The following is a 23363-nucleotide window of genomic DNA, read 5'->3' as shown; positions in this document are numbered from 1 at the left end:
GTGATGATGAAATTTCGGGAACAAAAGCATAGTGCTGAGGCTGTGGTTAGTTCGCGCCTCACCCATCCACTAATTTTGAGCACGAACTGGTAAGCATTTTCCACTTTATTAAGGGAAATTTGTGTGGATGGGTCCTGTAACAGAGCGTCTCGGTGTGGGGTTTGTGATGCACTGGCTGGGGAGGTGGAGCCGAGCCGTCTATGTCAGCTCCACATAAGGATGACGTAAGGGAGGGGGAAGTCTCGGCTTCCCCAGCCCTTAGAGGATTCCCCGCCGGGGATTTCCCTCTGGGGCAGATGCGAGACGAGATACTTAGGCATGCCTTTGACCAAGTTAGAGTGATTGATGGTCACCGCCTTCAGCCAGACACTGCACTCGCCTATCCGTACTTTTCTATTCTAAATGACTGGTTGTATCGAGTGACACGGGACGCTCAGACAAAGGAAGACACAACCCAGTTATTGATACCGAAGAGCCATTGGGAAATGTTATTCCAGATGGCTCATTATAATCCGATAGCGGGTCACTTAGGGCAGGAAAAGACACTGAACCGTCTAATGACCCGTTTTTATTGGCCCAGGCATTCGCGGGGATGTTCGCAGATGGTGTGCGGCATGCCATGAATGTCAGCTGGTGGTCTGAGGTTCTGAGGTGAGACAGTTCCTAGGGCTGGCTGTCTATTATAGGAAGTTGTGCCTAATTATTTGGACATCACCAGCCCGCTGACTGATCTCACTAAAAAGGGAGCCCCAGACCCGGTCCAGTGGTCGGTGCCCTTTGCTGTACATCACCCGTAAGCTTTCGGCGAGAGAGGCGAGGTACAGCACTGTTGAGAAGGAGTGTCTGGCCATCAAGTGGGCGGTCCTCACCCTTCGGTATTACTTCCTGGGATGGGCTTTCACCCTCTGTTCGGACCACGCCCCGCTCCAGTGGCTCCATTGCATGAAGGATACCAATGTGCGGATCACCTGTTGGTATTTGGCTCTTCAGCCTTTTAAGTTCAAGGTGGTCCACAGACCGGGGGCGCAGATGGCTGTCACGGACTTTCTCTCCAGAAATGGGGGGGGGAGTACTGGGCAGGCCAGACGGCTCCCCGGCCTGAGACGGGCGATGGGGGTATGTGGTGGTGGGGGTGTGGTTAAGCGCCTGTTTGTGAATGGAGAGCGAGATCAGAAGATGAGAACAGTAATGATTATCACCTGGCAATGATTGCCTCTAACAGCTGTTTGTCATTGCAGTGAGAGTGAAGCCGGGCTTTTAAGAGCGAGCCAGACGCCAGTGAGGGAGAGAGAGCTGCACGGAGCAGTTCACGGAGTGTTCCAGAGTGAGATATTTGTGTTGTGCTGAAAAGCCTTATTTGAGTGTGTCCACTGAAAAGTGTGATTTATAGACTGTGAAAAGTGTGGGAAACAAAGCCCCTTTTGAGTTGGATCTTGCCATCTCTCGCTTCCTCCTTGCCACTAAAACTAAGAACTTTGTTACACCAATGTATCAAATTACACAGGCAGCAAAGTAAGCACCCTGACAGACGACGTTTAATTGCAGGTAGCAAATATAATGTGCCTGGTGGGTAACTGTAAGACGTCTCAGATTCGGAATGACAAAAGAAATGCTGTTAGACACACAGACACGTACTTGAAGAAAAACACTTTATTATATTTTTAAGAACAGATAGCCATCTATGCGCATGTCTGACACTCTCTTTGTTCAGAGGCGTGCAGTCTCGTGGAACACGTGAATGTAAAGGGTTCCACAGAGCGGTTCGTTATGAGCGCAACTCTGAAGAGTCACTTTATATATAGCCTATACATCTGTGATTAAATCATAAAATAATACAAAAAACATTCACCTCTAACCATGATTTATATTTCAGTGATTATCATTATTATAATTATTATGTTTACATTTATAATTGTTATTAGATCTTAATTTGTATTAGTAATTTTTTGCCTGTTGTCATAGACGGATACTTGTGTGATGGTAAATGGAAAGATGGTTATATATGTTTTTTTTTACTAGCTTTGTTGTTTTGTTTGAAGTGCAATTTGAATTTAGAAATGTATTTGGTTTAAGGTTAACCCAACATTACTCTACCCACCCTAGCAACTGGGCCAACTGGTTGCTTAGGAAGCCTGACTGGAGTCATTCAGCATGCCCTGGATTTGAACTTGCAACTCCAGGTGTGGTAGTCAGTGTCTTTACTTGCTGAGCTACCCAGGCCCCTCAAGTATTTAGTTTTTTAAATAAATGAATTTAATTTTCAATGCAAAATCACTAAAGCAAGAATATTCCCCCATCCCTCAGCCGGGGGGGTTGACGATGTAGTTGGATATTGTGATTTTTTTTTTTTTTTTTTAAATAAAATATTGTGAACATATTTCTTGCATATTGCCCAGCCCTAGGAGGGAACAAAACAAATTTATTCATACACATTCAAAGTCATTACCCTTCCGAAGCAGCTAAACTGGGTTCTGGGATGAAAGGTAATAAAACACCAACATTAAACCTGCAACAACCCACAATAAGTGATGTATTTGCCCAGACAACGAAATACCCAACCAGTAGCCCATGATGGAGAGAACGCACAGATGAAGTAGATTCATTGCCAAAGAGATGTTGCCCTTCACAACTGTTGAAAAGCCATATTTCAAAATGTTGAACAACATAAATTTTAATTGCACTTCATTTTTTCAGTTTCATTTTAATTTTTTGTTAAAATAAATAAAAAAATAAAAAAAGTTAAAAGTTTGAAATCAAGCTGCCTTGCATTATTGTGTAGGCTATTGCTTAATGAAAATTACCCCATAGTACCACTTAGCTTCCACCCAGCGATAATATCGGTGTTAGTCGGTTTGAACGAGAACACCGCACTGGTGTGAAAATTATGATATTGTGGCAAATCTATTGCCAAATATCCTTCAAAACAACATGTTTTTATGAATCACGTGGAGAAACAATGACTGACTGCCATCATATAACCGACAAATCAGACATCAGACAAACCAGATGACATCAGAAATGTCTTTTAGATTCTAGGGATGTACATTTTGATCATTATGAATGCATGAGTACACGACAGATAAATCAGCCGAGTACTCAACAGAGTGCGTTCCACCGTGTTGCATTATATAATTCAGCTATTTGGTATTCCATTGTCTGCAGTAATCCAAATAAGGTACCAGTGAAGACTCCAAAATGAGCTTTTTGAAATTCTACAATTCTCTATTTAATCATATTGATGCAAGTCCACCACATTTCTGTGAAATCAGCTCTGCTTAGAGCTGTCTATGACTTGGATTGCATGTGTATGTGTCTCAAATTTTTTGTCAAAGAATCCAAGTTAAACTCTGTCAACACCATCTGTGGCATGCTCATGATTGCCACAGAAATCAATCTATTAATCTTGAATAGGACAATTAGCAAGAAAAAAAAATCACATTTACAGTAATGTACTACTTACACTGGAAGTCTATGAAGCAATACATCACTTTAGGATAAACATTAAAATACACACTAAATAATACAAACTGTGTAAGGCCCCTAAACTGAGGTCACATGAAAGTCAAGTCTGAAGCCCAAATATGATCTGGTCAACCCTCCATGAGCCCCCTCAGTCTGATTGAGCCCCCTTTAGCCCAGAGAGAAACCAGTGGACCTGTCCATACAAGACTCAAGGAGCGATTTCCCACGATAAATTGACAGAACTCTAAAGAAAGAGGGGAAACTAGGAAGATGTCCCATTGCTTAACGCAAGTAGGCCTACATATCAACACGCAGGGTGACTGTCCGGCAGGCTGGGGATCCACTGCAGGGGGTAAAATGATCACTCAAGGCCAGAGGGTATGTGCGTGAGAGTGTGCGACTGGCATCAACAATGAGCAGCTCTGTCATGCTTTCCCAATTTTCCTAATGTACTTGGGCTCATTACAGAGTTATGAGAAACACTAGCCTCCAATTAACAGCACAGGAGAAAGCCCCACACAAGTGGACACAGGTAATTTAAAACCAACACCCACTTATGTGAGCAGATAAACACACTTTAATTGATATACACATGTCTCTATAGATACTTGTTACATCAAATTTCAGATGGATGCCAACACATCTAAATCCAATAATCAACATATATTTGACATTCTTTAGGGATGTTCAAACAAGAAACATATTTCCACGGTGTTTAATTGATGGACGTCTTTGACCATTGCAATGCATCTTGATTTCAGCTTCACTTGCCATAAGAATTGTATTTTTAAGATGTTGTGCCTAGACTGAAAACGCATCCCAACTAAGGATGTAACGGCTTCACAATTTATTGTGGTTTTAAAAACAGATGGATGCCATACAGCTGACATTTTTTTCATTCAGGTATTACATGAATATAAACTCAGTGCGTCAAAACTATTTCAACGGGAGACGCTGTCATAAACACAGAGTAGGTGCGCAACCTTGAAAGCTGCCTGTATAGCGAATGTTCATAGAACAACAGTTTTTTTTTTCTGTATTTTTCTATAAAAACACCAACAAATAAACTGCAAATGAATAACCATTTTTGATTGTAATAAATCATTTCTGAATATAAAAATTTCTGAATAAATAGAGAATCGTTTTTAAGGACACGCCTTGTCCATATACAGGTGCATCTCAATAAATTAGAATGTCGTGGAAAAGTTCATTTATTTCAGTAATTCAACTCAAATTGTGAAACTCGTGTATTAAATAAATTCAATGCACACAGACTGAAGTAGTTTAAGTCTTTGGTTCTTTTAATTGTGATGATTTTGGCTCACATTTAACAAAAACCCACCAATTCACTATCTCAAAAAATTTGAATACATCATAAGACCAATAAAAAAAACATTTTTAGTGAATTGTTGGCCTTCTGGAAAGTATGTTCATTTACTGTATATGTACTCAATACTTGGTAGGGGCTCCTTTTGCTTTAATTACTGCCTCAATTCGGCGTGGCATGGAGGTGATCAGTTTGTGGCACTGCTGAGGTGGTATGGAAGCCCAGGTTTCTTTGACAGTGGCCTTCAGCTCATCTGCATTTTTTGGTCTCTTGTTTCTCATTTTCCTCTTGACAATACCCCATAGATTCTCTATGGGGTTCAGGTCTGGTGAGTTTGCTGGCCAGTCAAGCACACCAACACCATGGTCATTTAACCAACTTTTGGTGCTTTTGGCAGTGTGGGCAGGTGCCAAATCCTGCTGGAAAATGAAATCAGCATCTTTAAAAAGCTGGTCAGCAGAAGGAAGCATGAAGTGCTCCAAAATTTCTTGGTAAACGGGTGCAGTGACTTTGGTTTTCAAAAAACACAATGGACCAACACCAGCAGATGACATTGCACCCCAAATCATCACAGACTGTGGAAACTTAACACTGGACTTCAAGCAACTTGGGCTATGAGCTTCTCCACCCTTCCTCCAGACTCTAGGACCTTGGTTTCCAAATGAAATACAAAACTTGCTCTCATCTGAAAAGAGGACTTTGGACCACTGGGCAACAGTCCAGTTCTTCTTCTCCTTAGCCCAGGTAAGACGCCTCTGACGTTGTCTGTGGTTCAGGAGTGGCTTAACAAGAGGAATACGACAGCTGTAGCCAAATTCCTTGACACGTCTGTGTGTGGTGGCTCTTGATGCCTTGACCCCAGCCTCAGTCCATTCCTTGTGAAGTTCACCCAAATTCTTGAATCGATTTTGCTTGACAATCCTCATAAGGCTGTGGTTCTCTCGGTTGGTTGTGCATCTTTTTCTTCCACACGTTTTCCTTCCACTCAACTTTCTGTTAACATGCTTGGATACAGCACTCTGTGAACAGCCAGCTTCTTTGGCAATGAATGTTTGTGGCTTACCCTCCTTGTGAAGGGTGTCATTGATTGTCTTCTGGACAACTGTCAGATCAGCAGTCTTCCCCATGATTGTATAGCCTAGTGAACCAAACTGAGAGACCATTTTGAAGGCTCAGGAAACCTTTGCAGGTGTTTTGAGTTGATTAGCTGATTGGCATGTCACCATATTCTAATTTTTTGAGATAGTGAATTGGTGGGTTTTTGTTAAATGTGAGCCAAAATCATCACAATTAAAAGAACCAAAGACTTAAACTACTTCAGTCTGTGTGCATTGAATTTATTTAATACACAAGTTTCACAATTTGAGTTGAATTACTGAAATAAATGAACTTTTCCACGACATTCTAATTTATTGAGATGCACCTGTAGTTAAAGATTTTCTTATTATTCAGTAAACCAATAAACGAAATTAACAGAGTTTTTAACTGTCAAAGTGGGATTATCTGAAAATATAAGAAACATTAGTGAGAAAATAGTGTTCATATTTGTTGAACTTATCGCAAAAAACAGCACAATGTCATACAAACACAAATGTAATAGCTTCTAAAGATGGGGATGGAAGATCACTTGTGTTTATATAGCTTCAAGCCACATAATGGAGATTAACAAGACTGGGTTTCAGCCCAAAACTCAATCCAGCTGATTTCCATTATGGCATAATGCTTGAATTAAAAATTTGCTGAAGACACAACCTAGTAATAAGATAAATCTCTATTCATCAAACACTCTTGGAATACAGTTGTGCTGTTGGAATTCTAAAGGACTGATCTGTGATTGGTCCGGATACTGCTGCCTAAACATACACATATTTCGCAGACACTCCTAAATTCTCAGAGGACTGCACACGTTATCACGCCCCGTGCATCACTGCCTCATCACTAAAACATGTGAGACATGAGACAGCCAGATAGATCACTGTGGGGCTTGGAAAAACGTTACCAAACACATTGCACGGAGTACGCAATTTTATCTCCCCTCTCCTTTTCTCTCTGCCTTGGAGGGTTGATATCAGGACCACAAATAGAGCCCTCTTGTACACTCAGTTCCTGCCTTAAACCTCTAACTAACTTTCTCCAAAGAGAATTATAACCAAGTGCTGTGTGCCTAGGGATGGAAAAAGCAAACATTATGCCATGCACCAGCATCAAATACAAGACTTTTTAACAACACTTTATTTATCAAAGTAAAATATAACAGAACATTTTACTATAACTGTGGCAGTTTAAGTTTACAAAAAAGTTAAATCTTAAATGTGTTTAGGCTATTATTTTTTTCATAACAAATAAACGGTTTATTTTTTTAAGAAAGATTAACTACCTCACCACAGTAATATGGAGCCATCCATGGTCTTACCAGTGATTACAGCATTAAAAATGCCACTGTTAAACAATGGAAGAACTATGGTAGACATAGTTCGAATAAAAAAAATGGGCAAGTACAATGTAGCATAAAATTCTGGACCTCCAAAAATGATGGACAAAATTATGTGCAATAGGTATTTCCAGTTCTAATGATGTTTGATATTAGGAAACAAACTGGCCTGGTTTGCCTTCAGAGATTCCTATAATCAAAATGATTCTTAAATCATTAAGAGGCTGATGAAAGAAAAACAATATCTGTTTTGAAGCAGGAAACAAATGTTTGTTTTACTAGAAGCACAGTAAACTGGTCTCCTAATAAGTACAATCAGAATATTACAACTAGTCTAGTCCTAGAAATATGGTGTTTAAGTTGATTTCCCATGGCACTTTGAAACCCATTTTGCAGATTCTGCGCTACAAGCACATTTACTGTCGCTATTAATGTCTTATCTAATAGGACTGGGTAAAAATAATGATTTCCCGATGCATTGCGATCTTCATTTGAATGATCTCGATATTGATTCTTAAATCCCAAGATCGATCTTTTACTCTGTGCCGCAGCCTGTCACGAATCAGCAGTGATGCAGAGAATAAGAGAGGCTCTGGACCCAAGCGCAGAGATTCAAAAACAAGGAATTTATTTATATACAAAAAATTAATAAAAAAACAAACTAAAGCTCCCACAGGGGGGAAAATCATAAACAACCCCGAAGGGGAAAACGAACAAACCAGGGCTAGGGCAGAAGGCAGCGGGAAACAGGACCGATTGGACCGGGTTGGGAATAACACAATAAAAACAAGACAGGAAACCGACAGGCAAGACCAACTGGGATAAACGAGCACACAAGATGAACTGGCACTGGACGGAACACACAAGCAGACGGGGCCGTTTACACGACAACGTTTTCAACAAAAACGGAAAACTTTTTATGCGTTTTGGCTGTTCATTTACACGACAACGGCATTTTGGGGCCTGAAAACGCAAACTTTTGAAAACGGGTTTCAAAGTGCAAGTTTTTGAAAATGATGCTGTTATCGTCTCCGTGTAAACATACAAAAACGCGAATTTGTGAAAACGATGACGTCATGCGCACGCGTATTACGTGTTATATAAAGAATGATGGATTGAAGGCATCGATTTTAGATGTATAATTATCAATATGAATACTGGTGTCTGTGCAAATAACAATAATCAACTATTTATTCATTTGGAGTGTTTTGTATGGAGTATGAACATTGTACAATAGGCAGAACCTGCACTTTGAAAATCTTGAAATTAATGTATGGATTCAGATGGGAAAAATTTATTTGTATTTTAAATGTTATTTATTTATTTACTTAATTTTATTTGATGTACCTTTACCCTGCAATTCATTCACCCACCGCTAATGTATATAGCCTATAGACAGAGATGTGAAGCCATGTACAGTATTCAATGATATGCTTAGAATATGAAAACATGAGGCAGTGAAAATGCATGTTAGATCCAGTGTACACAAGACCTCTCTCTCCGTCAGAAGATATCCATGTATCAGTGTTCTGTCTGATATCCAAAACCAGTTAACATCAACAGCTTATGTTAACTCACTCTCCTACCAGCCCAAGAGTCAGCAGGGGGAATACAGAAGGCAGGAGACAAAGTGATGGTAAAAATGAGCAGAGTTTATTAATTAATCTTGAGTTCAGTCTATAGGCATGCATGTGAGTACTTCAAAACAATGCGCAAGACATTCAAAACTACAATGGCGGACTACAGGACTGTGTTTGTGCTGCTCAAAATTTAGAGTTTATTGACGTTTCTCCAGCAAAGTAATTGTAGTAATAAAGCAACCTCATCGTCCGTCCAGACAAAATTGCTCAATGCTTTCGTCATCTTCATTGTTTGTATTCACTGCTCTGTGGAAGAATGCTTATGTGCGCAGGCGCATAGTGTTTCTTTACAAACTGACATCGCCAACTACTGGCCTGGCATGCATAATACAGCGTTTTTAGTTGTTTTCGCGGATCCGTGTGAATGGGGATCGTTTTGACAATGCTGTCGTCTGTACGTGAAACTTTTCAAAAATGCAAAGGATAAACTTTTCCATTTTTAGTACATCGTTGTCATGTAAACGTACTTGAGCAGCACAAACACAGTCCTGTAGTCCGCCGTTGTAGTTTTGAATGTCTCGTGCGTTGTTTTGAAGTACTCGCGCGCATGCCTATAGACTGAACACCTAATACGCGTGTGCATGACGTCATCGTTTTCACAAATTCGTGTTTTTGTATGTTTACACGGAGACGATAATGGCATCGTTTTTAAAAACGTGCACTTTGAAACCCGTTTTCAAAAGTTTGCGTTTTCAGGCCCCAAAACGCAGTTGTCGTGTAAACGAACAGCCAAAACACATAAAAAGTTTTCAGTTTTTAGTTGAAAACATTGTCCCTGAAATAGGGAGAGAAATCAACAGGTTAACAAGACAGGGCAGGTGTGACTAATAAACTAATAATGGGCAAACAAGGAGGTGGGGTATGACATAAGACAGAAAGACATGTGGAGATACAGGAACAAAACAAAGCCACGTACTCTCTCACAAGACAACAAAACACCTGAATGGCATGAGCATACATCGCCAAGACAATAAGGCAATATACGCTCATGGCAACCAACAAACAAGACGAGAGAATGCGTAGCAATGCCAAACCAAGAGATGCCACGCACTCTTATACTAAACGAAACCTGAGCGAACACCACGTAATGCAGACAACAGGTGACAAAAACAAGACAGGACACCTGTGTAAGAGTTCGGCCACACACAAGCCCGAAATCTCAGACCGAAATGACTGAACCTCAGCACAACGTGAAGACTTATGACCCGGGCGTGCAGCGCAAAGCGAACTCAATGTGCGTCCATGGTTGCAAGAGACAGGCACAAAACATGAAGCATGAGTGTCCGGATCCCGACACAGACCGAAACTGAACCAGACAGGAAAGTCAGGTTTCAGACACCATGCTCCGGACATGAAACACAAGACAGCTTGCGACCCGGGTGCGCAGCGCACCGCGAGGCGCACCCGTGTTCGCAAAAGACAGACAAACTATCAACACAAGCGCATGCCGCCAAGATGACATAAGCGCGACGCACCCACCTCAATAACAGACAGAAACATGGAGCACGAGTGTCTGGATCCCGACACAGACCGAAACCGACCAGATAGAAATCAGGATCCAGAAACCATGCTCCGGTCATGATACATGACAGACCGAAGTGTGCACAGCAGGGAATTCAACCGAAACCGTCCACTCACACAAAGACAGACAATGAAACACAAGACAGGCATGGGAAGATGATGCCACAGTCCTGTCAGACAAAAACCCGTGACACATCCCTCTACAATGAGAGTAAATCACTTGCATATGTGAGAAAATTTCGCAATAGCTGTGATTAGCCACTGGCTGGTAAAATTTCAGATTTCACTCAGTAGCAAAGTTCAAAGCCTTTAACTGGGTGTTGAGAGTAAAAGTTAGGTTTGACTCATTCTGTTTCCAAAGACGATTTCCATGCAGTCCACGTCACTGACTGATGTCTCTTTTAAAATTCTTTTTCTACTTTACAGTCAGTTGTTGATTAAAAACAACAAAAAAAGAACATTTAATTCTAATCACACATAGAATGGATGCGCTAAAGACAATATGCGCATTAATATGGCTGATGCCTGTAAACTTAGACAGTACCCATTTAGCATGTTTTCTACATATCAATGTAAATACTTGTAAATAGTACAAATTATGCATGTAAACAATAAGCATGTAAAAAAAATATATATATATATATATATATATATATATATATATATATATAAAATATATAATACGTTAAATTTCAAGACTATTATTGATGGAAGCTGAAAAGTAACCAAATTTATGAAAAACTAATGAATATATCATTTGTAAAATTAATGTTTTCAAGTTGTACCTAGAAGGTTAGAAGTTCACTTTATAATTAAGAGCATTAGCTGAAAGAGAATTTCTTTCATTTGAAAACAAAATGGATATTGTAACTGAAGTATATATATATATATATATATATATATATATATATGAATCAAATCAAATCGAGAGCTTGTGAATCGGAATCTAATTGAATCAGGGAACATGTATTAATACCCAGCCCTATTATCCAATGTGCGGTAGTGTTTTGCGCAGGCCTGTGTACATTTTTATGTCAAAAGCAGAGAATAACCCCATGTCAAATCTCTTGTAAATGTGGTTTTCTTGTGTTTTTTTAATTGGCTGGGGGATTTTTTTTGGTAGTTATCAGCATATTGGTGTACATGTAAAATCAGTAAAATCAGAAACTGGTTTGCTGTAAATTCAGTTGAAAATTTTGGTAAAGTGTTCCATCTACATCGGCAAAAATTGCAATTTAAGAACTATTAATGGAACTGAACATCACAAAAATAGCTTGGTTCCGGTATTTATCCAATATATCATTCTCTCTCCTTGTTTGTTCTCCATTTTCCTTTAATAACGTCAAGGTCTCGTTCTCTCTCACTCTCTCTCTCTCTCTCTCTCTCTGTTTGATTTCTGCATGATTTAGAAAGATGACTAACTCTGCAGTCAGTTAGTCAGCTGAAGGCATGCAGTGAATCAGCCCATGACCCCCAGCCTGCTGCTACAACACCACCTGACCCCCAGAGCCATCAGACCCTCTGCGAGTATGCCATCCTGGCCTTGTTCTCAAACACACACTTATACAATCAACAGAAAAACAACCACATGCACACAAAGCCACTGTCATGACTGTGGGGGCCGCAATATCTCTCTTCATTCGTGCTGATGCTAGTCTGAAAGACACACTAGTAGGAGAGCGGGGAAGACAGCCGTTAGTGTGTGAGAGAAACAGTGCAGGTGTGCTTCTGTCAAAGGACACAGCAGCAGATATGTTTGGGAACAGGGAGGCTTTTCCCTCATGGCTGAGAGGGAGGTGGTAGAACTTCAAATGAATGACTGTGTAAAGCTGACGTGTAATTAAAAAGCATTAGGATGATTCAACAAAGTTGAAGTGAGACACTCAATCAAAATGTAACCTCAAATCTCCATTTTAAAGATGAATTATTAACTAAGCTCACCTCTGTGAAATGATCACACATTAAACTGGATTTATAAATGGTTTTACATGGCCATTTTCCACCCTCCCTCTGACCATTATGACTTGTATGTAAATGGCCTCTGTTATGATTGGTTTCTACACAGTGGCGTAATTCATCGGGGTGGACAAACGTTGCTGAATTGACTATGTGTTGAAATGTAAAAGTGGACAATAATACTGTCCTGTATGTTTGTATGGTTTTGACATCAATACCATGACGTTTTTACAGCTTGCACCAGATAAATAATTTTTCAATGAGGTGCCGACTGCATAACGGGTTAAACTATATTTTATTCTGTGTGCACGTCATGTTTAGAATACATTAGGTTTACTGTAGGCTATATCACAAGCCTATTTATTCTATCCTGTAGCTATATTTTTTCCATTGTTACTGTTAATGGTTATCATTCATAACAGAACAGCTGTCATATTAGATCAATAGCTAATGTACAACTGCACGTCGTGAAAAACAAAAAAATTTTCTCTCTCTTTTGTAGATTTGGCTTACCTGTTAATTATTTTCAACAATGTCCTGACTGTTTTAATATGTAAAGTAACTTTTACTTGGTGATTTCCGTTTAAAACAGGCTGGTTGCGCTATTGGTCCTGCACTATTCATTCAATTGTTTTCAATAAATAAATCTGTATTTGCTAATGGTGAAAGTGTATCATGTTCTATAATGTACAATGATGATAAATGCAAGGCAAGCATGTTGCAGATAAATGCACCTTTTCAGAGGAATTTAGCGTCAGATTTGTAATAGATTAAGTATTTTAAATGGGTCGCATAAACACAATTTTCTTTGACTATTTTCTGAAGGTTGTTTTATTTTTAGGCTTGTCGACTAGTCGACTCCAAAATTTTCATTTAAACGTCAGTGAAATTAGTCGTTCTGTACATCCCTAGTAAACATGACAAATTACACATTATTTACTTAATATATATTACTTAAAATCATCATCAATTGGTTTAAATGGCTCCTTTTACTGATCTCATGTGTGTTCTATTCATATAATGAGGTATGTAGTCATTGATAACACTTTTATAGTGTTCCCTATATTTAAATGCTCCTCTAAATGCCTCCCCCAGCAGCGTGGGCAGTCTCCAAGTGTTCACAAACAGTATACCATTGCTCAGCTGTTTTGACCTTCTTTCTAGCTCTGAGCAAAGAACGAAAAAGGGTCCACTTTAACCCGATCAGATGCATTTCTAGGTGCCTTCTCTCTCACGTTAAGGATTCTTTGTGTTCATAAACATGAGAAGTTACTGTGGGGATGGGGGCATGGGTGTGTATCTGTCTGCGGGAGAGGGAGAGCGGTAAGGCTTGTCACCTGGGTTGTCATTATCTCTAACACCTGTGTCTTGTTATAGTGATGGCAACAAAGGCCGACGGACGCAGCAGTATGTAGAGAGAGAAACAAGAGAGAGATTGTTCCTGAATCTGTGACAGCTACGACTCGTTTGTGTGTTTACGTGGCCACTAAGAGCCCTTTTTGTTTGTTTTTGTGAGTGACGCTGAAGAGTAATAAAATACTCACGTTGACAGTTTGCTGCCTCCTGGCTCCTCCATTGGTGCCAAAACCCAGGAGCGATCAGAGGAAACTTCGTCATGGAATCTTCATCGCTGGGCGAAGTCATCAAGTCCCTCGCTGGCATCCAGCAAAGTCAACATCAGGACCTCATGGAGTTACGCCTGGAGCAGGAACAGCATTTCCAACTCCTACTCCAGCCTCAAGCGAAGGACCGGCAGGTATTCTGGAGCCTGATCGACAGCTGCGACCCCAGAGTGACCCTCATCAAAATCACCGGTGACCCTCATCAAAATGGGGCCGAGTGATGATCCCGAGGCCTACCTCGATCTTTTTGAGAAAACTGCTGAGGTGTGGAAGTGGCCACCCGACCAGTGGGTGGTCTGCCTGTTACCGCTCCTCTCCGGGGAAGCACAACTAGTGGCCCAACAACTTCCTACCACCAGCCTCCTCGAATATCAAGATCTGAAGAAGGCCATCGTGCAATGGGTTGGCCGGAGTCCTGAACAGAACCGCCGGCGTTTCAGGTCCCTGAAGTTCGGGAAACACGGCCGCCCATTTGCTTTTGCACAACAGCTCCGGGATGCCTGTCGGAAATGGTTGCTGGCTGAGGGAACCCGCGGCACCATGGATATTGTTGAGCTGGTGACACTGGAGCAATTCATCTCCCAGCTTCCTCGGGGGATGGCAGAGTGGGTCCAGTGCCACCGCCTGGCATCGCTGGAGGAGGCCATCTAGCTGGCCGAGGTCTACATGATGGCGTTTCCGGGAGGCAGTGATCCAGAGACTCTTCCTTCTCTCTCTTCTCTCTCTCTCTCTCTCCCCTGCATCTCAAACCCCCCCCCCCCCCTTCTGTCCTGTTCCGGCTCCCCAGAGGTGGGGAGGAACCCCGCCCAAACCCCTTCCCCGGCCTAGGGGCTCTTTCCCTTTGTTTGTGTCCCCCACTTCCACTGTCTCCCTCCGCTCCCCCCCCAGGTTGAAGAGGCCGCCCCCTCGGGAATGGTAGGGAAGCCTGAGCCGGTCTGTTGGGGCTGCGGGAAAGCCGGGCTCTGCCAGGATCGGTGTACAGTGATGGAGGTGGGGATCCCTGATGCTCCACAGGCCGCCCCCGATCGGGCAGGGGTGTATCGTATACCGTGAGTCTAAAAGGGATACGTACCAAGCTTTAGTGGATTCAGGCTGTTCTCAAACCTCTATTCACCAATGTTTGGTGCAAGACGGGGAATTGGGCACAGGTAAATGGGTGAGGGTGCGGTGTGTGCACGTGGATATTCACATATATCCGGTGGTTACCATTGAGATACTATTCAGGGGAAAAAATATAGAGAAGAGGCCATGGTTAATTCCTGCCTCACCCATCCACTGATTTTGGGATGAGTCCCTCCAACACGTGTTTGACCAAGTGAGAGTCATCGATGGTCAACAGCTCCAGCCTGGTGTTGCACTCACATACCCATATTTTTCAATTATACAAGATCAGTTGTATCGAGTGATGCAGCACACTCAGACAAAAGAAAATACAGCCGAATTATTAGTACTGAAGAGCCATCGGGAAACCCTCTTCCAGGCGGCTCACTATAATCCAATGACTGGCCATTTAGGTCACGAGAAAACACTGAACCGAATAATGGCCGTTTTTTTGGCCGGGCATTCACGGGGACGTTCGCAATTGGTGTGCGGCGTGCCGTGAATGTCAGTTGGTGAATCCACCAGCCACCCTAAAAGCACCACAGCACCCTCTACCGCTGATCGAGGTCCCCTTTGAAAGAATTGGTATGGACTTCGTCGGGCCATTAGAACGGACCCCCCGCGGGCATCGCTTTGTATTAGTTCTGGTGGACTATGCAACACGATATCCGGAAGCACTGCCATCTCAGCACATAGTGTTGCGGAGGCACTCTTCAGAATAATCTCCCGAGTGGGGATTCCAAAAGAAACCTTCACTTATCAAAGCACTACATTTAAGTCACGAACACTACACGAACTGTATGAATTGTTAGGTATTTAATCAATTCGCACCAGTGTTTACCACCCACAAACAGATGGGTTGGTGGAACGATTTAATAAAACCTTAAAAAATATGATTCGTAAGTTTTACACGAGGATGCTAGGAAATTGGGATAAGTGGCTCGACCCTTGTCATTTGCAGTGCGAGAGGTCCCACAAGCCTCCACAGGGTTTTCCCCATTCAAGCTGCTGTATGGGCCTCGGCCGCACAGCGTGCTCGACGTCATGCGGGAAGCTTGGGAGGAGGGACCTTCAAACAGTAAAAATGAAATTCAATACATTCTTGATCTTAGAGCAAAACTCTACACTTTGGGTCAATTAACACAGGAAAATTTGCTCCAAGCTCAGGAACATCAAAGCCGGCTGTATGACAGGGGCACTCGTCTACGGGAATTTGCACCGGGAGATAAAGTGCTTGTATTACTGCCCACCTCCAGCTCTAAATAACTCGCCAAGTTGTAAGGGCCCTTTGAGGTCACACGGCGAGTAGGAGATCTCGATTATGAGGTTAGGTGAACGGACAGGGGCGGGGCACATCAAATTTACCACCTCAACCTCCTAAAATCATGGAGGGAGGTGGTCCCTGTGGCTTTGGCAATGGTAGTTCCAGAGAGGGTGGAGCTCGGGCCGGAGGTGACTCTCAGACCAAATTCATTCACACCGGTCCCGTGTGGAGACCACCTTTTGCCGTCCCAGCTCACAGAGGTGGCCAAGTTGCAAGCGAAATTTGCGGACGTGTTCTCGCCTCTCTCTGGTCACACAAACCTCATAGAACACCATATCGAGACCACCCCGGGGGTGGTGGTTCGTAGCCGCCCCTATCGCCTTCCTGAACACAAGAAAAGGGTTGTTCAGGAAGAATTGGAGGCAATGCTCGAAATGGGCATAATAGAAGAGTCACATAGCGATTGGTCCAGCCCGGTGGTTCTGGTAGCTAAGAGCGACAGTACGGTCCGGTTCTGTGTAGACTTTCGCAAAGTGAACATGGTGTCCAAATTGTATGCATACCAATGTGTACCCAATGGGTGTGGCCCAATTTTATTTGACACTGTACTTAACAAAGGGTTATTGGCAGATCCTTTTTACTCCAATCTCCCGAGAACAAAATGCTTTTTCCACACTGTTCGTTTACACCAATTCGTAACTCTTCCGTTCAGTTTGTTCGGGGCCCCAGCCACGTTTCAGCGTCTCATGGACAAAATTCTCAGACCACATACAGCATATGCTGCCGCATATTTAGATATTATTATTTATAGTAATGACTGGCAGTGGCACATGCAACATCTGAGAGCTGTCCTGAGGTTGCTGCGACGGGCAAGACTCACGGCCAACCCGAAGAATTATGCAATTGGGCAGGTGGAAGTTCGGTATCTGGGGTTCCACTTGGGTCATGGGCAGGTGCAGCCCCAGGTTAACAAACCGCCGCAATAGCGGCCTGCCCGAGGCCCAAGACCAAAAAGGAGGTAAGACAGTTTCTGGGGCTGGCTGGCTACTACCGAAGGTTTATGCCTAGTTACTCTGACGTCACCAGCCTGTTGACTGATCTTACTAGAAAGGGGGCCCCTGATCCGGTCCAGTGGATGGAGTCGTGCCAACAGCAAAATCCGTGCTTTGTGGGGGGCCACTTTTACATGCTCCTAATTTCTCTCTTCCCATTATTTTGCAGACAGATGCATCCGACAGGGGGCTGGGGGCGGTGCTCTCGCAGGAGGTGGGGGGGGTGGGAGGAGAAACGTCCAGTGCTGTTTATAAGTCGCAAGCTCTCCTTGAGGGAGACAAAGTACAGCACCATATAATAGGAGTGTCTTGCGATCAAATGGGCGGTCCTCACCCTCCGCTACTACCTACTGGGGCAGATCACACCCACTCCAATGGCTCCACCGCATCAAAGATACCAACGCGCGGATCACCCGATGGTACTTGGCACTTCAGCCATTTAAATTTGAGGTGATCCACAGACCGGGAGCACAAATGGCTGTGGCAGACTTTGTCTAAAGAAATGTTGCCCCGGTGATGGCAGAGGGATGTTATAGTGATGGCGGAGGGAGACCTAAAATGGCAGACAGACGCAGCAGTATGCAGAAAGAGAAACAAGAGAGAGATTGTTTCTGCATCTGTGACAGTTACGACTCGTTTGTGTGTTTACGTGGCCACTAAGGGCCCTTTTTGTTTAAGTTTTTGTGAGTGATGCTGAAGATCCTGACTCCGTTTAAAAACTTGTTACAGTTGAATTTCAAAATGAATTCTCTTTAAAACACCAGCACTAAAAAAAGTTTATCTAGATAAAAACTATTTTTATAAACTAGTCAACCTCAGCAATAGTTGGACAGATATTTAACTAGTCAAACATCCTGCTCATCCCTAATCCATATGCTAGTATGTTCACTTGTTGTGAGTGTATTTGTGAGTGAAAGAGTCAGCAAGTGCATCACTGATCACGTGAGCGAGTGAGAGAGAGAGCAGCTTCATTCATGTGCCTGTATCATTTCCTCAGAACAGAGTGTTCCAGCGGTCCTGCGGGAGAGAGCAGAGAAGCCATTCAACTCCTTTGCACTGCTCTTCGGCTATGGATTCTGACAGCCAACCTCCACATCATAGCTTCACACAAACACAGCATGCAGACATTCAAAGGACTCTCATCAACAAGTCTGCTTGCAATCAGCACTAATTTACTGCGGTCCAGAACACAGGAAAACAAACCTGTATCAAATTAAAGCTGAAGTGTGTCATTTTTTCAATGTTAAATTACTTTCTCCTATCCCACCTTAATATGGAGAGACAACTTAAGTAAGCCATTTGCAGGTTGATTTCCCCAAGTGGTGCTTTCAAAACATTGCTCTGTTTGTTTGAGCATCCCGACCAGCTCGACACAGCAACACTGGCTCAACCAATGTCGTGAGTTGGGGACAGTACTATCTGTTTGTCCAACCATTGAAAGACAGGGGTTGTATCTTCGATTTCATTTGGTGATGCTAGTGGTGCAAAAAATACATACGCTACCTTAAAAGATTCTGAAACAAAACTTCATTCTTTTTAGATCTAGGATATTTCAGTACGTTTTGTAAAAGCAAACGATATCTTTTGCATGGTACAGGCGTAAATCTGCAAACAATCAAAATTTGGCCGATGCATTAAAGGCTGCAGTCAGTGATTAAAAGTATGTTTAGACAATAAGAATTGAGAACGAGGTCTGAGAGAGGGCAAAGTTGGAAACGATGGGCTCCACTGTCTTAAGCTGGCCCTTTTTTTGCAACTTATTCATTAGTGGAGTAAACAGGAAATCATCTCATCTTTTAATTGTACTCTTCTTCTCACACACACAGCTCATATAACTTGTACTGTGACACAGGTGCTCTAAACTCCACCAGCAAGGTGGGAGAGAGAAATCAGAGGACAAGAGAGAGAGAGAGAGAGAGACAGAGAGAACTAGAGAAAGAGATGATGAGACAGAGAGAGACAGCAACAAAATGGAAAAGTAAAGTTACAAGTGGACAGAGAGATGGGGAAAGAAAGTAAAAGCTATAATGGAAACAGAAAGTGGCGGAGACAAAGTGGGAAAAAAAAGAGGAAAAAAAGAGGGTGATCGGGGTCGTCCTGGCAGGCAGCCAACGCAAACAGAATGAAGCCAGTTTCCCAACCCTGGGCTACACCAAACCCTTCCATCACACATACACACATACACAATCCTAAACTCTAACCTCTCCATCCTCAAACCCTGCCCTGACTCCCCAAACTGGAGGGAAATTTAAATCTGACCCAACGTGGCTACTGCACACATGTGTTTGAAAGCACAACATTGGCCAATGGCCATGAGTAATTTTGCTTATGTTGGGAATCTATGAAAGATTGTTTAATTAACAGGGTTCTCACACTTGACCAATGAAATCCCATGACTTTTCCATGACCTTTCATGTTGTTTATGATTACTGGATGAAGAACTTTTAGAGATTGCTGGGGTGGATTTCCTGAATGTCAGGTGAAAATCTTTATTTTATTATTTTTATATTTAAATTACTTTCTCCAAATAGACAGACCAGTGTTCCCACATTGGCTAGCAGGCAACTTTTTACTTTACTATATATGCAATCCAACATTTTAGAGCAAAGTAAAAATTAGAGTATGTATATTTACAGAAACTGCAGTTTCTTTTTCCTTTTTATTTATTTTTTTTAAGAATTTTACTAATTTACATGACCTTTCCATTCCTGGGAATATCAATAGGTAACACTTTATTTTGATGGTCCTAAATAGATATTTAACTGACTATAAGTGACTTATCAACTGGCTTGCTATAGCTAGTAAACAGTGTTTCAACAAACATTCAGTAGAGTTTCAGTAGCCTGTATATAGATCTCTATTAATGACCTACTTACAGTATTGTTGAGAACATCAGTTAATTAAAAGGTAAGTAATAGAGATCTATATACAGGCTACTGAAAGTCTACTGAATGTTTGTTGAAACACTGTTTACTACCTATAGCAAGTCAGTAGATAAGCTGTTATTTTGCTGCTGTTATACAGGCTATTGAAAGTCTACTGAATGTTTGTTGAAACACTGTTTACTAGCTATAGCAACCCAGTTGATAAGTCATTTATAGTCAGTTAAATATCTATTTGGGACCATCAAAATAAAGTGTTACCTAACAAGTTTTCCATGATCATGGGAACCTGAATTAAAATAGAGAATTAAAATAGAACTAACCAGGAGAACTTAAAGATACACATAATGGGGGGCCTGGGTAGCTCAGCGAGTAAAGACGCTGACTACCACCCCTGGAGTCGTGAGTTTGAATCCAGGGTGTGCTGAGTGACTCCAGCCAGGTCTCCTAAGCAACCAAATTGGCCCGGTTGCTAGGGAGGGTAGAGTCACATGGGGTAACCTCCTCGTGGTCGCCATAATGTGGTTCGCTCTCAGTGGGGCGCATGGTGAGTTGTGCGTGGATGCCTCGGAGAATAGCGTGAAGCCTCCACATGCGCTATGTCTCTGCGATAATGCGCTCAACAAGCTATGTGATAAGAGTTTGATGGTCTCAGACGCGGAGGCAACTGAGATTTGTCCAACTGAGATTGAGTCACTACACCACCATGAGGATTTAGAGCGCACTGGGAATTGGGCATTCCAAATTGGGGAGAAAAAGAGGAGAAAAAAAAATACACAGAATGAGTGTGGCTTACACAGGTCTTGACTTGTGGAGATAAAGTTGCAGTGGTATCCTGTATATGTAGGGACACTAGGAAAAAAGCCATAAATCACATCCAGCTTTAAGCCCCATTGACCCCTTCACTTTGCACGTTGTATTTTCCCCATAAAAAATCAATTTGGGCTACTAAAGTGACAGAGCCAGTTGGTACCTAGACACATCTACATCAACTCAGGAGCACAGCATTGGGCCCAGTGCAGCATCAACAGTCACCTTTACTCTGCGCGTGTGTGTGTGTGTGTGTGTGAGTGAGTGAGTAAGTGATTTTGTACACAACTGTCCTTGGAATCTATCCTCACAAATGGCATACCAAAGAAGGCTAAAATGCAAGACAATGAAAGCTTTATTACTCGCTTTACAGACATACTGATGAAAATCTATAGAACATAACCATACTTTACTCAAACAGAGCATTCTGCATCAGAGTGAGTGAGTGCATGTGCACGCAGAAGACCCCATCAAACGTAGCAGCTTGACACGTCAAAGCAGTGCAGTGAGGAATGATGGATGCCAGTCTGAATGCAGTTCCTACTCAGACAGACACATTTAAAGGGATAGTTCACCTAAAAATAAAAACTCTTGTTATAATTTACTCGAGTCCATGCCATTCCAAATCTGCATGACTTTCTTTCTTACGTGGAACACAAAAGGAGATGTTAGTCAGAATGTTAGCTTCAGTCACCATACACATTCATTGCTTTTTTCATACAATAAAAGTGAATGGTGGCTTAAGCTGACATTATGTCTAACATCTCCTTTTGCATTCCACAGAAGATAAATTCCTCATTGTGAATTTATTGTAAATACATTTACACATTTTCGTAACCAGTGGCTTTTGAGATATCCTGGGTAAAAGATTTATTTTGACAGGCCCAAACCTGTCTGGCGCCCGAATTTATTTAAAAAAAGTTGTTTACATTTATTCTGGGGCTGCCACCGTTACAAAGTCATTCAGGTTTCATACAGAATTTTCCTTTTTGGGTGAACTATCCCTTTAAACATGCACTTATGTTCTCTAAAACAATCCCACACCAGCACTGAACACAGCAATGCGTGCATCTCACGCACACACACGTGTAAAGAGGCACACCCACATGCCGGCTTCCACAGACTCAAGCTACGCCGTGGCACGCTAAAGCAGCATGGCCCGCCCATGACAGCACGAGCCGTCCCTGGTTAAACACACACATGAGCAAACACACACGCACTCCCTCGACCTGCTTAGAGAAGCAGAGATAGACAAGCTACTTACCCCTCTTCTGCACCCAGCCTTCTTTAACAATGGTGACATCGCTCATGTTGGCTCAGTCACACTGTACTTGCCGCTCGTACACAACAGCTCCTGAAGGAGTGAGGGGGGGGGGGGAGGGAGAGGAGGAGAGGAGAGGAAGAGGGGAGGGGGGGTGAGCTCTCCCAGCCTCAGCGTCTCTCTCTCCCTCCCTCACAGGTCTCTCTCTGTCGTTTTGCTCGTTGCCTGCCACTGTCTCTCGCTCCACTTTCAAAGGCGTTGTGTAGCAGTTTATCCCTCCTTCCGTTGCTTTTCTCTCTCCGTGGTGCTGTGTATCTCTCTCTCTCTCTCTCTCTCTCTCTCTCTCTCTCAGATCTTCCCACTCCTCGACAGTGACTCAGCCTGGAAGAAACATAAAAAAGGAACGTGTGGATTTTTCACTCTTTTCTTTCTCTTAACTCCCCCTTCATTCTTACACAATCTGAAAGACAGTCATTGTAAAAGCAGACATAAAAGCCCCCCGTCACCTCTCTAATTTCCCTGTCTCTGTCTGTTTTTCTTTCTCATTCTCACTCTCAACATGCACAAGTGTTTAATACCTATGAGCAACACAGTTGCTTAAAACAAAGTCTGAGGTGAATGATTGTGAAAGTAAATAAGCAAACACGAAGTCCCATGTTAGATGTAGTATCTTCAGAAGGAAAGCATTGAGCTGCATGAATGTCTCTTTGTCAGACTGTTACTTTTTAATTCATCAAATCGGACAACTCATTAAACAGATAGCTACTGCAAGCCTATATTTATATTGCTGTTTAAAATATGGTGTTAGAATTTAGTCAACTATCAAATCAAACATGCTGAAAAGAACAGTCACCTAAAAATGAAATTTTGTCATTGTAAGTCAAATCTTAAGATATCGTATTAATTGGATTGTACGAAAAGGTCCAACTTTTATTCCCCATAGAGACCAATCTACAAACAGAATTTCAAATCGATACAGTACAGGCATAAAATTTTAGCTATAGCCTCCTATCCAACACTTTATTTGCAAAGAA

At 42.3% G+C, this 23363-nt stretch overlaps 1 protein-coding gene across 2 annotated transcripts in view; it reads right to left on the bottom strand.

Moving 5' to 3' along the window:
• Nucleotides 1-22673, bottom strand: part of LOC127413674 (RAC-gamma serine/threonine-protein kinase-like) — a 185301-nt gene extending 162628 nt beyond the window's left edge. For both annotated transcript variants that reach the window (XM_051650992.1, XM_051650993.1), the window contains exon 1: nucleotides 22333-22673. In XM_051650992.1, the coding sequence (XP_051506952.1) occupies nucleotides 22333-22378 (46 nt within the window). In that variant the 5' untranslated portion in view covers nucleotides 22379-22673. The remainder of the gene's footprint in view (nucleotides 1-22332) is intronic.
• Nucleotides 22674-23363: the final 690 nt, after the last annotated feature.

The sequence above is a fragment of the Myxocyprinus asiaticus genome, chromosome 23 (genome assembly GCF_019703515.2).
Source record: "Myxocyprinus asiaticus isolate MX2 ecotype Aquarium Trade chromosome 23, UBuf_Myxa_2, whole genome shotgun sequence".
Taxonomy (NCBI): Eukaryota; Metazoa; Chordata; class Actinopteri; order Cypriniformes; family Catostomidae; genus Myxocyprinus; species Myxocyprinus asiaticus.
Note: the sequence above shows the minus strand (reverse complement) of the source record. Positions and strands in the feature narration are given on the sequence as shown.